This window comes from Rattus norvegicus, chromosome 19 (genome assembly GCF_021556685.1).
Source record: "Rattus norvegicus strain SHRSP/BbbUtx chromosome 19, alternate assembly SHRSP_T2T, whole genome shotgun sequence".
Lineage (NCBI taxonomy): Eukaryota > Metazoa > Chordata > Mammalia > Rodentia > Muridae > Rattus > Rattus norvegicus.
Window position 1 is genome coordinate 50050383 of NC_141552.1, and position 14608 is coordinate 50064990.

Below are 14608 nucleotides of genomic sequence, written 5' to 3' on the forward strand. Positions count from 1 at the left end.
ACTAATTAATAGAACCTATTTAAATAGCCGGAAAACACAACTCCAGGGAGTTTACTTTTTTTTTTTTTTTTTTGGCTAGGTTAACTCAAGTGGTGTTCCCTATGCCTTGCCGCTCACCTCTCTCACAAGACGCGCCCTTAGTCGGCCCCACCCGTCTGAGCCCCCACTCCGCCCAGGACTCCCATCTTTGCTCTCGTCCGGATCCACCATGCCTCGCCCTTGTTGGCCGCACCCTTCGCTAGGCTCCGCCCTTCACCCAGGTTCTTCTAGCCTTTGGGCTGGCCCTTCCCCGCCCATCAGACCCCGCCCCCGACAGGCCCCGCCCATCTTGGAGGAGTGATGCCTGCAGTTGCGGGCCATGGCCGCAGAGCGGCAGCCGCGTGACTCGGGCTGGGCCGCTCTGGGCCGCGCTCCTCGTTCACCGTCGGACTCGGCTCCGACTGCTAGTGGCAGCCCTGCCCGCGCCGAGAGTCGACCTGCCAGGCTCCTGAGCAGCGGACCTACCACCTCGGCTCCTCCGGGCCGGACCGAGGCCGCAAGCAGCACCGCGGGGTGTGGGGCGGACCCAGGATATGAAATGACAACGTCAACCCTCCAGGTACTTGGGTGCGGCGCGCCTGCGGAGGCCAAAGGCGGCAGGGCCTGCGGGCCGCGGAGCGGGCGGGCGGTGGCCTCCTCGGAGCCCAGCCTGGCGGTCCCTGTCAGGCCGCCTCATCCCACCTGTACTGCAGCCTCTCCCGCGCTCAGAGCCCGAAGGACGTCCCCACTGGGCCTCGGCCCAAGATGAACCGGCGGGCGGGAGCCCAAGTCGCGCAGCCGAGGCTGAACTGCCGCCTTGCAGCGGCGCCGCCTCCCCCTGAGCGCGCCCGGGTCCGGCTGGTCGCTCTGGGAGCGGCGTTCACTCGCTCCTGCCAGGCACCCTGGCAACTCCCTGAGCTTCTTCCAATGAGCCCCTGGTTTCGCGGCCAGCTACCCTTCATTCATTTCCTCCGCCGTGCAGGGCGACGCTGGGGTGGCACCGCCCGGATGAAGGAAGGGCTCATTCTAGAGCTGTCAGAAAGCGTAAACATGTTCAGGCCTCAGGCTTATGTTTAAATCCCAGCCCTGCCACTCACTAGCGTGCCTAGGTTTTGGATGTTGGATTTCTTCATCACTAAAATAGGCAGTGCCCTTGTAGGGTGGTTGTCAGCCTAAGACAGAATAATCCAGGGAAAGCATTTGTAACATAGGTTCAGCATATCATGTTCTTGGCAAGCCTTTGCTAATAAAGTAAGCTCTTGGGCAGAATCAGGTAAGACTATGAAGGAAGGGACTTTAGCCAGAGCATCAAAGAGTAAGCCATACTCACATACCTGGTGGGGGATGGGGGAATGGCTGCTCCAAATGGAAATACAGGAGTGGGAGTAAATCGGAGTTCAAGATTTGAAATTAGATGGAATTCAGAGCCAGAACCTACCATTCACTGGCAGAAACTATTCAGTTTGTTCTTAAGAGTTAAACCAACTTCAGCCCAACCCCACCTGCCTGACCAGAGTTAGCACTACCTGTGAACCAAAAATATTTTTTCAACTTTTTGGGAAGAGTTTTATGAAGAGATAGCACTCGTGCTGTAACAGTCACCTATTTAAACTGTACCATCCAGTGCTTTTAGAGGTTTGAATGTCACCAGAGAAACTCTATGCTTTTAATGTTCCTTAGCTCTTCTGTCCCATGTAGCATAATCTGTGGCATGGCCTATTCTAGACCCTTTATTTGTGTGTTGTTGTTGGGGTGTGTGTTTATGTACGATGTGCATGTGTATGAGCATGTCAGTGTCAGCACACCCATTCCCATCCCACTGCCCGTGTGGGGAGGTCAGAGGATAGGCATCAGTTCTCTAATGGATGCTGAATTCAGGCTGTCAGGCTCCATTAGGAAGTGGATTTTTTTTTCCTGAAATTTCCTTTATTCTTTGACGATTCATACATGTAAACAATGAGTCTGGGTCATGTGTGCTTCCAACTCCTCCCCAAGCCCACCCACCCCCATCCTCCCTCTCTTTTGTTTATTAATAACCCACTTCATCCAGTTAGTGCTCCTAAGTGCTGACTGGTCTTAGCGATTCATCGTGTGCAGGTAAGCTGCATTTCACAGCACCCTTCCGCTTTTTCCTCACCTCTTCCTTTTTTTCCTTGTGCCTGGGGTCAGCGGTTGATACAGTCCCACTTAGGGCTAAGCCCTCAATACACTTACTGTCAGTTAGGAGTCTCTGCATTAACTGTTAACCTCTAAGAGGAGAGAAGCTTCTCTGGCCTAGATTAGATCTGTGGATATAAGTATAAATATTTAGAAGGCAGTTCAGCATCGTGTCACCTAATAAAACAACACTGATCCCTAAGCCATGGGTTTCTGACCAGGTCTCAATTCTTCCCTATACAGCAGGCCTCAGATCTAAGCCAAATATAGTTGAGCATCCCCATAGCCTTTGTGCTACTGTTGGACCAATGAGCTCGGCTTGCCTGGCGGTCAGTACTGTAGCATGCAGTTGACTTCGGGAATACTATGATGTCTTTTCTTTCCCAGAGACTAGTACTGTGAAAGGCAGGCCACAGGCAGTTTCTGCTTGGTTTCTTTTTCTTTGTTTTTTGTTTTGTTTTGGGGACAGAGTTTCTCTGGGTAGCCCTGACCGTCCTGGAACTCAGGTTTTAAACTAGGCTGGCCTCAAACTCAGCGATCACCCACCTCTGCCTTTGGAGTGCTGGGATTAAAGACAAGTGTCACCAGCACCTGGCTGAAGTTTTCTTTAAAAGGACTCATAAAATACGTGGTTCTCTGTGACTGACTTGGTTGGCTTAGCCTCATATCTCAGTTTACATTGTTTAAATGACGTGGGGAAAGGGACTTTCAGGCTTTCATGACATAATTTGAAATTCAGATTTGGTGCCTATGAATAGTTTATTGGCCGCTGTCCTAGCTCATGTCTGTAACTGCATCGGTGCTGCAGAGATTATATGGCTCACAAACCCAATACACTTGCCGACTGGGCTTTTACAGACATCCTGTCAGGTCCCTGTGAACACACATTTGTCACACCTTTCCTTCATCTCAGCTTTTGCTATGGGTGTCACTAGAGATGTGGCAGGGCTGGCAGTTTAATTTGTCACCTTACCTCCTGTTATGCAAAGCTGTTTCTCTCCTATGAAACTAAGGCCTCCTTAGCAAGCAAAAAACAGCATTGGTGGTCAGAAAACTGTAGTCCCCAGATAGGTGCTCTAATGGTGTTTAGCAGAGATGAGCCGGGTCTGCTGTGCCTCGGGGACAGGAACCTCAGGTATTGTTCTGAGACTCCATTTTGCTGTTTTATTTTTATGCATGTGTTTGCCTGTGTGTGTGCACCTTGCTTCATGCCTGATGCTCTCAGTGTCCAGAAGGATGTGTCGGATACCCTAGAACTGGAGTCACAGACAGTATTGAGCTACCACATGGGTGCTGGGAATCAAACAAGGTCCTCCGCCAGAGCAGCAGGTACAGCCAGGCTTGGAGGCTGAGGCCAGCCTCGTTTACATTTGGAGTTCCAGGCCAGTCAGAGCACAGAACGAGACCCTGTTTCAAAACAAAACAAAACAAAAAAAAGAATACCATTAACCAGAGTCATCATTCCAGACTCATATTTATTTTGTTGGGAGTGTTTTGCCTGCCTCTATGTCTGTACCAGGGTTTTTGTTGTTGTTTTGTTTGTTTTTGGGGGGTGGGGATGCTCTTTCAAGACAGGGTTTCTCGGTGTGGCCTTGGCTGTCATAGAACTAGCTCTGTAGACCAGGCTGGTCCCTGACCTGCCTCTGCCTCCCAAGTGCTGGGATTAAGGTATGTGTCACCACCACCTACCTACCTATCTATCTATCTATCTATCTATCTATCTATCTATCTATCTATCTATCTATCTATCTATCTTCTGTTACTACTTATTTACTAGGTGACTGGGGAGGCCAGAAGGCAGCATCTGATCCCCTAGCAGAGATTCAAATCAGATTCTCTACAAGAACAACAAATGCTTATAACTGCTGAACTATCTTTTTTTTTTGCCTTATTTTTTAAGTTTTATACATTATTTATTTGTGTGTTTTGAGGTCAGAGGACAACTTTCAGGAGCAGTAGGTTCTCCTTGAGTGTGGGGTCTCTCAGGAATTAGGTGTCTCCTTCCTCCATGGGTTCCAGGAATTTAACTCAGGGCTCCAGGTTTGCACAGTAATTTTACCCACTGAGCCATCTCAGCAGCCCTCTGATCCACTATACTCCATTTTAAAAGGGCAGACCTAAGCAAGTCATACAGAGTGGAAATTCCTAAGAACTGAGAGTGTTGGTTGTAGAGAAAAGAAGCCACTAGGACCAGGTCCTGTCTCCATGGTTTATAAAGAACTGTGGGGGGTGGGGATGTGTGTGGCAAGTATGCTCACCTGCAGGATGGGTCAGCAGGCCATGCCATGTGTGTAGGCAGCAGGGTTCCAAGCATGGCAGTCATCCACATTCTCACTTTTCCATCTCCTCATTCTAGTAAGTTCCTCGCGTGTAGCCTATCTCCTCACTCCAGCCTGGCAGTCTTACAGAGCTGTCTGTGTGCCTTTCTTACAGATGAGGATGGCTAAACAAATGCCCTGGCCCTGCCAAGAGCTGGTCAGGAGGTTGTTGTTTGCAGTGGCTAGAGCGGGGTCTGCAGTGGGATCTGCCTGCCAGGCAGCTAGTGCCACACCAGATGGAGAATTCTGGCCAGGTTTTGTGGATTTAGGAAGCTGTACTTTTTGAAACTGACTTGTATGAAGCTGATGGTTCAGCTCAGAGTGTGGGCCTGCAGAGACTTGAGCTTCCCAAAGGTGTCACTCAAGAGTTCTTAGAGAGCCAGCAGGCAGTTCCCTCCACGGCGCTTTTGTTCTGGGAGTTACTTACTGGTTTTATCATGTGGTTGAGCTTTCCTTCTCAGGCATCAGCTTTAGGCAGTTCAAGAAAATTATTTTCTTCTGCCCTAGAGTGACCTGGGCAGTAGAGAGGGCTAGAGGTGTCTTTGAATCTTTCTCTTGGATTGAAACTATCAGGTTCATGAAGGGCTTTCTTAACTGGCTGCATTTTGTGGGGAGGAAGGGTCTGGACCAATTATGGTTTCTGACTTTGCTAAGCAAGTCCATCTTTCCCTTGGAGCATTGAGATAGACTCGGATTTGTTCTGTGGGCCTGCCTTTGGAGCCCCAGATCCAGACATTAATGTCAGTTTCCATTAGCCAAGCTCCAGAACAGGATGGAGGAAGGGGTGGCATCTGACCATTGAACTCCCTAGGAAGGCCAGCTGTCTTTTCAAGCCCTTCTAGTTGGTGGCAGGAAAGTAGGGCAACGTAATGGCCTGCAACCAATAAACCACAGGCCTGGCACTAACTCCCATCTTATCTCATCCTACTGCTTGTGACTCCAGAGGCTTTTTGGATCCCTCAGGGGAGCACTAGCTATATGCCTTGCCTTTCCAGAAAGCCATCGATCTGGTGACAAAAGCCACAGAAGAGGACAAAGCCAAGAACTACGAGGAGGCACTTCGGCTCTACCAGCATGCTGTGGAGTATTTCCTCCACGCCATCAAATGTGAGTCACTCTGGGGTCCCCTGGCTGCAGTGCCCTGGAAGAGAAGGGCAGGCACATGGGGCTCAGGGAGGCCACTGGGTTTCTCTTTTTGCAGATGAAGCCCACAGTGACAAAGCCAAGGAGAGCATTCGAGCAAAGTGCATGCAGTACCTAGACAGAGCGGAGAAGCTGAAGGATTATTTAAGAAACAAAGAGAAACATGGCAAAAAGCCAGTCAAAGAGAATCAGAGTGAAGGCAAGGGGTGAGTGTGCGGGACTGTACAGCTCATGGGGCCAGAGTTCCCAAGTGCGTGCTCCTGTTTCTTGGGGTTGCTGTCATTCTTGATGCTAGAGCTGTCTTGGACTTCTATTGCACCCTTCTTAATGGGGTATCTAGCTACTCGTGATAAAAACACCAGCAGTTGCTTGCTTGCTTGCTTTTTTCTTTCTTTCTTTCTTTCTTTCTTTCTTTTTTAATATTTTAGCTGTTTAATTTTTTTCCATCTTTATTAACTTGAGTATTTCTTATTTACATTTCGATTGTTATTCCCCTTCCCAGTTTCCGGGCCAACATCCCCCTAATACCTCCCCCTCCCCTTCGTTATGGGTGTTCCCCTCCCCATCCTCCCCCATTGCCGCCCTCCCCCCAACAATCACGTTCACTGGGGGTTCAGTCTTAGCAGGACCCAGGGCTTCCCCTTCCACTGGTGCTCTTACTAGGATATTCATTGCTACCTATGAGGTCAGAGTCCAGGGTCGGTCCATGTATAGTCTTTAGGTAGTGGCTTAGTCCCTGGAAGCTCTGGTTGCTTGGCATTGTTGTTCATATGGGGTCTCTTGCCCCTTCAAGCAGTTGCTTTCATTGAGCAGAAAACAGTGTCTGATTTCCCAGGATGGAAGATGGATTGAGAAAGGGACAGGAGATGGGTACACAGGAGCATCTGAGGATGGAAAGAAGTGAAGGCTGGGCAGCCACTGGCTGGTGGCTGAGAGCGCATTTCCCTTTAGCAGTTTTGTGTTGTTTCGAGACAAGCTTTTGTTATGTAGTTTTGAATTTATTAACTTATATATTTTTTTTTAGTAAGTCTTTTTTTTTTTTTTCTTTTCTTTTCTTTTTTTTCGGAGCTGGGGACTGAACCCAGGGCCTTGTGCTTGCTAGGCAAGCGCTCTACCACTGAGCTAAATCCCCAACCCCTTATATATTTTTTTTTAATTTTAAACTTCATGTCTTCTTTGCCCTTTGAATTCTCTGGAGTGGCGATTCCATGTTATTTGCCTGTTTTTTGAGTTCATCTGAAATTACAGTGACTTGACTTGATGTTCTTTAAGTTCCCCTGAAACACATTGTCCTCATTAGCCCTTAGGAAAAGGTAGCTGCCAATGTCCTTATTTCTTTAATGAAGAATGGAGAATGGGTTTTAAATGTTTTCTGAGGGATTGTGGCACTCACATGTAGATATCTCTTTGCTTGTCCCTCACCAGTGCTGAACCAGCAATGCTCACACAAGTGCACATGCACATGCACAGGTGTGTGTGCTACTAGAGCTAGAGACTCCTTGCTCCCAGAATGGAGAGCCAACTTGATCTTTTGTTTCCTTTCTTAGTAGTGACAGTGACAGCGAAGGGGATAATCCAGAGAAAAAGAAATTACAAGAACAGTTGATGGGTAAGAGGCCTGAGGCCCATGGTAATAGAAGCGGTGTGGCATGGGTTCTTTCTGGGGTCTATTTGTGCCCATGGGTCAGTCTGGGGTCCTCCTCCTTGTAGGTGCTGTTGTGATGGAGAAGCCCAACATTCGGTGGAATGATGTAGCTGGACTGGAGGGAGCTAAAGAAGCTCTCAAAGAAGCTGTGATTTTGCCGATAAAATTTCCACACTTATTCACAGGTAAGAATATAGCATGTTGCACACCTTTGATCCCAGCATTCAGGAGGCAGAGGTAGGTGGACCTCAGAGTTCAAGACCAGCCTGGTCTACATATTAAGCTCTACAACAGCTAGGGCTATTCAGAAAAACTATGCCTTAAAAAAATAAAAATAAATAGAATATAGTCACTAGCCCTACCATAGGTAGGTATAAAACTACCAGCATGAGGAATGTAGCTTGGGGTTCCACCCTCAGTGTCTCAGAGCATGTGGTAGGTAGCCTCATATCCTCAGGGGACAGCTTCCCTCACAGAGGGCAGATTCTGGTCTTGCTGCCTGTGTGTCTGTCCTGCTCACCACAGCTGTCTACCATGTGACTTGTTTTTTTCCTTTTGTTGGGATGGAATATGGGACCTAGGCAAACACTATAACCCTGAACCTGACCCTAATTCTTCATTTTCCTAGCATCAAAAATGATGTTTTTGTGAGCTGGGAATATAGCTTTAATGATAGTTTTTCCACCATGTGTAAAGCCCTGGGTCTGGTTCTCAGCATCACAGAAATTGGATGTGGTGTATCTCACTGTCCTTCCTGTGGGCTCAGCATTTGGAAGGCAGGATGATCGGAAGGTTGGGGCTGTTCTTGGCTAGATTAGGAGTTGTAGGCCAGCCTGAGATGCATAAGACTTGAATTCGGGGGGTTGGGGATTTAGCTCAGTGGTAGAGCGCTTAAGTCCCCAGCTCCAGGAAAAAAAAAAAAAGAAAGAAAAGAAAAAAAAAAAAGACTTGAATTCGGAATAGACCATCTTAGTGAGCAAGCAGAGTCAGGAACCAGAGCTGGCCAATTCCCTTGTCAAGGACATGGCACCAATTAGCAAGATGAGATCTGAGTTCCCAACAGGTGTTTGGACTCTCTCTTCTTGTAGTGACTATGACTTTATTTTTTATAACTTTGTTTCGGGATTTGTTTTGTGTGTACTGGTGTCTTGCCTACATATATGTCTGTGTATCATGTTTGTGTAGTTGCCTTGATGGCCAGAAGAATGCTGGATCCCCTGGAATTAGAATTAGTTATGACCTGCCTTGTGAGTGCTGGGATCAAATCCAGGTCTTCTGGAAGAGTATTCAGTGCTATTAACCAAGCCATCTCTCCAACCCCACAACTTGATTGATTATGTATACGTAGTATGTTCGTGCATAATTATATATATGTTCCCATGTGTGGGGATACATTATGTGTACATGTATATGGGGTTAAGAGGATGATGTCAGGTGTCTTTTTCAGTTGCTCTCCACCATATGACAGAGAGATGGGGTTGGTGGGAGGCAGGGCCAATACTTACTTAACCCCAAAACTTGATGATTAAGTTTGTCTGGCCAGCTTACTCTAGGTATCCCCGCTCTGCTTTCCAAACACGGGGTCACAGGCAGGCTACTTCTCTTGCCTGGTATTTATTTTCCCAGATGTGGGAAGGTGAACTTTAATGCTCATGCTTGCAGGACAAGCATTCTGCCTCCTGAGCAGGCTTCTCCTGCCCTGCCTTCAACTTTTCAACTTTCCTTTCTTCCTTTTCGCCATCAGGAAACAGCTGAGTTCTGTTCATTCTTTAATTACAGGCAAACGTACTCCTTGGCGAGGCATACTGCTCTTTGGGCCCCCAGGCACAGGCAAGTCCTACCTGGCCAAAGCCGTGGCAACAGAAGCCAACAACTCTACCTTCTTCTCTGTGTCCTCCTCGGATCTGATGTCTAAGTGGTTGGGGGAAAGCGAGAAGTAAGTCAGCCATCAGCTACGCTACAGCAGCTTTGGCAGCTGCTGGTAGTCCAGTTTCCTAGCCCCTTGGAAATCACTTCCCAGAGGAGCTGCTGTTGGATAATCAGGGATACTAGTCAGAAGAAGCTCTTACTTCTTGAGATGCTGTCCTGATACACAGATGTCTGGAAACTTGGAAAAGATGAGACATTCCTGTAATCCTAACACTCAGGATACACAGGCAGAAGGATTACAAGTTCAAGGTCAGCCTGCTCTGTATAATTGGACCTTGTCTCAAAACAAAGGAGCAAGAAAGATGGCTCAGGGGTTCAAAGGACCTGGGTTTAACTCTCAGCACCCACAACAGGCAGTTCACAACTGTCTATAATTCCAATTCCAGGGCATCTGACATCCCACACAGACATACATGCAGGCAGAACACCAATGTAAGTAAAATAAAAATGGGGAAATGAACCAATTGTAAATATGTATCATTTTGTTTGTTTTCTTTTTGGTTTTATGAGACAGAATTTCATGTACCCCAGGCTGGTTACAGTCTCCATCAGTAGCAGAGGCTGACCTTGAATTTCTGATTCTCCTAGCACTACCTCCTAAGTGTTGGGGTAACAGACATGTGTCGTCACACCTGTAGTCAGTTGTATATCTTTTTGGGGGCATCTCATGGGTTTAGCTTATTCCTCAAGATGACTTCCGCTCTTTGATATAAATCTGAGGCTCAGAGAAAGGGAAAGGATTCTTCCCAAGTCCAGAGCTAATGAATGGGGCTCCCCTCCCAAGATTTGAGGCTGATGCCACAGCAACTTCTTGAGGACTTGTCTGCCCTGTTTTTCCTGTTGCCATTTTTTTTTTAGCCTTCCTGTGGGAGAAACACCAGGTCTAACTACTGAGTCTCAGGGTGGGCATGTTTGGGTGGAGTGTCCATGTCTTGACTCCTTTCATACTCTCACAGGCTAGTCAAAAACCTGTTTGAGTTGGCCAGACAGCACAAGCCTTCCATCATCTTCATTGATGAGGTGGATTCCCTCTGCGGGTCACGGAATGAAAATGAGAGCGAGGCAGCCCGAAGGATCAAAACAGAGTTCTTGGTCCAAATGCAGGGTATGTGCTTGTGCCTTGTCACTCTTTGGCTGTCTTCCACCTAAAGGCAACCCAGGGCTCCATTATGTTGCTGCACTGGACACAATGGAGGAGTTACTCCTGATGTCATATCTGCTAGCCTCAGTCAGGCTTGCATCAAAGAGAGAGAAGGTTCTGGGGCCTTTTGTCATATCACCTTCCCATCTCTCAGAACAAGTGCTGCTAGAGGGCCAGGGAAGCCCCAAGACATGGTTTAGTTTCTCATGGGGCCTGGCTGCTCCTGCAGACATTTTCAGTTACTTGTCTCCCGTTCTCCACAGGAGTGGGGAATAATAATGATGGGACTCTTGTTCTTGGTGCCACAAACATCCCCTGGGTGTTGGATTCAGCCATCAGGAGGAGGTGAGTCTCCCCTAGGTGTTGGTATTCTGTCTAAGCTCCACCCCCACAGCTACCTGCAACAGCCAGGTATGCCCCGCCCCACAGTTGCCTGACTAAAAAAGCAGCCCCCTCTTCTTCCTCTTACACCTCTCTTGCTCTTCCTCTTCTTGTGCTCTCTTCCCTGTCCCTTCTCTCCCCACCCCTTCTTCCCTCACATGTCCATGGCTGGCCTCCTTTCCTCTCCTCTTCTACTCTTCTTCTCTCATTAAACCTCTCCACGTGGAACCATGTTGGTTTGGTGTGCTCTGTCCGGGCGCGAGCCGAGATTTAAACCCTAACATAGGAGTCTGTTATCTTTGTCTAGCTATGGTCAGTTTGTGACTAGCCATCTGCCCCCATTTTTCTGGAATCTTCCCAAGTCTATATGTCAAGCAGAGCCCTTTGGTAAAGCTGAGTATTGGGCCTGGATCACTCATTCCAGCATGCTGCCTTTTCCCTCCTACCATTCTGCAGTCAGCTTTCATTTCATGTCATGCATCTTTCTAGGTTTGAAAAGCGAATTTATATCCCATTGCCAGAGGAAGCGGCCCGTGCCCAGATGTTTCGGTTACACCTGGGAAGCACACCTCACAACCTCACAGATGCTAACATCCATGAGCTGGCCCGCAAGACAGAAGGCTACTCAGGAGCAGATATCAGCATTATCGTGCGGGACTCTCTCATGCAGCCAGTCAGAAAAGTACAGTCAGCAACACACTTCAAGAAGGTGAGTGGCAGCAGTGGCTTAGGCAGTGTTACCAGTCAGGAGGTATAGGCAGCCTCTTCAATAGCTTTCTGGCTGCTTAAGGGACATTCTCTGTGGGATACAAGGGTATGTATTAAGTACCCTTGGGCTCTAGGACCAGAGCAGTGCCACACATCCTGTCTGTAGTTACTATTCTGTAGTATAATGCTCTTCAGCTATAGGAAACAAGATAGGCAGGCATCATCATGCTGGAGGGCAGGTACACACAAACCAAACATTTGCACCGTGCCTTACACAGCAAGTAGAAGCAGGACTTGCCCACTCATTGAAGCACATCTTTGCTGAGTGTTTGCTGTGGGATGTACTGTGTGCCAGCCCTGTCCTGAGTGTACAGGAGGCAGTAAAGGAGACAACCAATTAACAAAGTGGAGTGATCAGGAATTCCAGAAGTTAGGAGGTGAGCAGTTTGCTCTAGTAGAAGACAAATTACACTGGAGTGACCTGAGTCAATTCTCGAGGGTTTGGTATGCTTAGGGGGTTTCCCTATTGAGGAGACTTCAGTGAGAGGAACATATTTGCTGCAAGTACATTTATGGGATGAGCCTTGGGGAAGATGAAACATTTGGGGCTACAGGATGATCTGGAGGCCACTAACAGGAAGATCCTACTGTTTATTCAGCTCTGAAACCAGACCAACCTCTTGGATCTCTCAGCCTTTGTTTATTGGTGTGTGTGTGTACACATAGAGATGAGTTTTCTGGGAGATCCAACTCCAGTCATCAGGCTTGGTTACAGAGGCCTTTACCTGCTAAGCCATCTTACTAGCCCACGAGAAACATTTGTTTCTTTTTTTTTTTTTTTTTTTCCTTTTTTTCGGAGCTGGGGACCGAACCCAGGGCCTTATGCTTGCTAGGCAAGCGTTCTACCACTGAGCTAAATCCCCAACCCCGAAACATTTGTTTCTTAAGATGGTTCAATTAGTCCAGGACAATCTCCACAAACTCATCCTATAGTTGAAGATAACTCTGAACTCAAATATCCTGTACTCCTCCTAAGTGCCACAGGCGTTTGCCACCAGGTTTCTTGTCTGACTTGTTTTAAATACTGTGGGGGTGAGGAGGGCAGTATATGCAGGTGTCATGGCATGTTTTGGAGGTAAAAGGACAACTTTTTGGTGTTGGCTTTCTTTTACTTTTACATGGGTTCCACAGACGGAAATCAGGATGACAGGAGACTATCTTTCAGGTCCTCAGACTGCTTTAAAGGCACTTATGCTCCTCCAACTTTGATGACTAGAACCTCCATATCCCCTTCAGCCATCCTTAGGTCCTGATGTACTCTACCACCAAGAACAGCCAGCCTCACTCTCTGTTTGGTTTCAGGTTTGTGGTCCTTCTCGAACCAACCCTAGTGTTATGATTGATGATCTTCTGACCCCATGTTCTCCAGGAGATCCAGGGGCTATAGAGATGACTTGGATGGATGTCCCTGGTGATAAACTCTTAGAGCCTGTGGTTTGCATGGTAAGTGACCCACTGGGAGAGACCAGAAAGTCCAGAGTAAAGACAAGTGTCTTCCTGTTGTCCTGGCTCACAGCCCTCCCAGAGAGTAGCCTTTGTGGTTGTAGGCAGCTGAAGTTCTTGCTGAGATCCTGAGGGTCTTTAAAAGGAAGAGTAGGGGGTTGGGGATTTGGCTCAGTGGTAGAGTGCTTGCCTAGCAAGCACAAGGCCCTGGGTTCGGTCCCCAGCTCCGGAAAAAAAAAGAAAAAAGAAAAAAAAAAAAAAAAAAAAAAAAAAAAAGGAAGAGTAAATTCAAGACACTAATGATCATTCCAAGGCTTGGCTTTTTGGTCCAGAAGGAAGCCAGTGAAAATCTTTTTCACATGGCTCTTGCCTGAATAGTCTAGACTCTTCTACTCTCTCCTGGCAGCTGCCTGCACTGTGGGGTGAATACAGTAACGGAACTACTGCTGGGATGGGCTGAGTAGATGGGTGAAGTAGTCGTTCAGATGGAAGGCACACCTCTTGTCAGTCTAGACAGCATGACAGAGGGGAGTGCTGAGACCCGGAGTCAGCCTTTTCAGCTGCATGCTTGTCTCTGCAGTCGGACATGCTCCGGTCTCTGGCCACTACCCGGCCCACAGTGAATGCAGATGACCTCCTGAAAGTAAAGAAATTCTCTGAGGACTTTGGACAGGAGAGTTAAAGCTTCATGTTGATAATGAAATTGAGAGTCTGACTGGAGCAAATTCATGGGACTTCCCACACCAGTGGCCAGGCAGGGCCTGAAGTCGTGAAGTCAATAGTATTCCCTCTACTGCCTGGCTGCCGACCTAGTAGGATGAAGGAGGGGCCTCGGCAGCTGCAGAGATGCTTCACCATGTAGGACACGTGACACTGGCTCTGCACACTTCACTACTGGATGCTCACACTCTGCCCTGATCTGTTTTTGTCTAACTTTTGTTCCCCTAAATTAATGCTGCTTTGATTTCTGTCTTGTTTATAAATAAAGAGGAAAATCATCTGGAAAGTGTTAAGGAGTGGGAGCCACCAGGCCCCTGCTCTCACTCCTTTCCTCTTAACTTTGGCTACTTGTGAGCTGACTGTGGTAAAGTAGGAAAAGCCATCCCACCCTCCTAAGCTTGCATCTGGAGCTTCAGGTCCTCCTTGCAGGAGCTGATGGCTTCTGTGAGCACAATGCCGTTTCTATCAGGAGAGACGGCAGACAGGCAGGTCTTTATCGCTGCCTTCACTGAGAACTGAGAACTGAGCCCAGCCTCTGCTGGTCCTGTCCTGGAGATGTCTAATAAACCCTTTCCCTTCTTGAGCTACTGGAGTCTTCTTATTTTTGATTCTAGTATGGAGTTCTTGAGAGTAAAGCTTACTTCTGGTAAGGCTCTCTGGATTGCTCTCTGCTTTTCTTAGGAGGGCAGGAAGCAGGGGTGCTCATAAGGCCTGCAAACCCTAAGGCTCAGGCAGACCCCAAACTCCTGATCCTCTTGCTTCCAGCTCTGAAGGGCTGGGATTATAGGAATGGCAATGTTAGGTCTATGTTCCCATGAGACAACCTAGTAACTGCTACTGAATACATAGATGCTGCCCAGTTTAGATGGGCCCCACTGCGTGACACAGATCACAGTAACCTCCAGTAGCTGGTATTCTTCTGTATTTTACTTCCTGATGTTAGGA

General features: G+C 47.9%; 1 protein-coding gene across 3 annotated transcripts; it reads left to right on the plus strand.

The window, feature by feature from the left end:
- The first annotated feature begins 407 nt into the window (after positions 1 to 407).
- Vps4a (vacuolar protein sorting 4 homolog A) lies at positions 408 to 14246 on the plus strand. 3 transcript variants are annotated; one of them, XM_087593873.1, is made up of 12 exons: positions 417 to 598; positions 5489 to 5600; positions 5695 to 5842; positions 7184 to 7245; positions 7347 to 7466; positions 9061 to 9459; positions 9597 to 9642; positions 10167 to 10315; positions 10615 to 10696; positions 11222 to 11441; positions 12803 to 12943; positions 13524 to 14246. In XM_087593873.1, the coding sequence occupies exons 6-12, from the start codon at positions 9378 to 9380 to the stop codon at positions 13623 to 13625; spliced, it is 822 nt and encodes a 273-aa protein (XP_087449999.1). In that variant the 5' UTR covers positions 417 to 598; positions 5489 to 5600; positions 5695 to 5842; positions 7184 to 7245; positions 7347 to 7466; positions 9061 to 9377; the 3' UTR covers positions 13626 to 14246. The 3 variants fall into 3 exon arrangements, with proteins under 3 accessions (NP_663711.1, XP_087449999.1, XP_087449998.1); NM_145678.2 differs by lacking the exon at positions 9597 to 9642 and having other exon boundaries at positions 408 to 598; positions 9061 to 9217; XM_087593872.1 differs by lacking the exons at positions 9597 to 9642; positions 13524 to 14246 and having other exon boundaries at positions 9061 to 9217; positions 12803 to 13223.
- Positions 14247 to 14608: the final 362 nt, after the last annotated feature.

Excerpts from the sequence above, each read along its gene's own strand:
- Vps4a (XM_087593872.1), top strand. The coding sequence starts at position 578 with ATGACAACGTCAACCCTCCAG. Across the intron at positions 7,246-7,346 it reads ATTACAAGAACAGTTGATGG|GTGCTGTTGTGATGGAGAAG; the intron begins GTAAGAGGCCTG and ends TCCTCCTTGTAG. Across the intron at positions 7,467-9,060 it reads ATTTCCACACTTATTCACAG|GCAAACGTACTCCTTGGCGA; the intron begins GTAAGAATATAG and ends CTTTAATTACAG.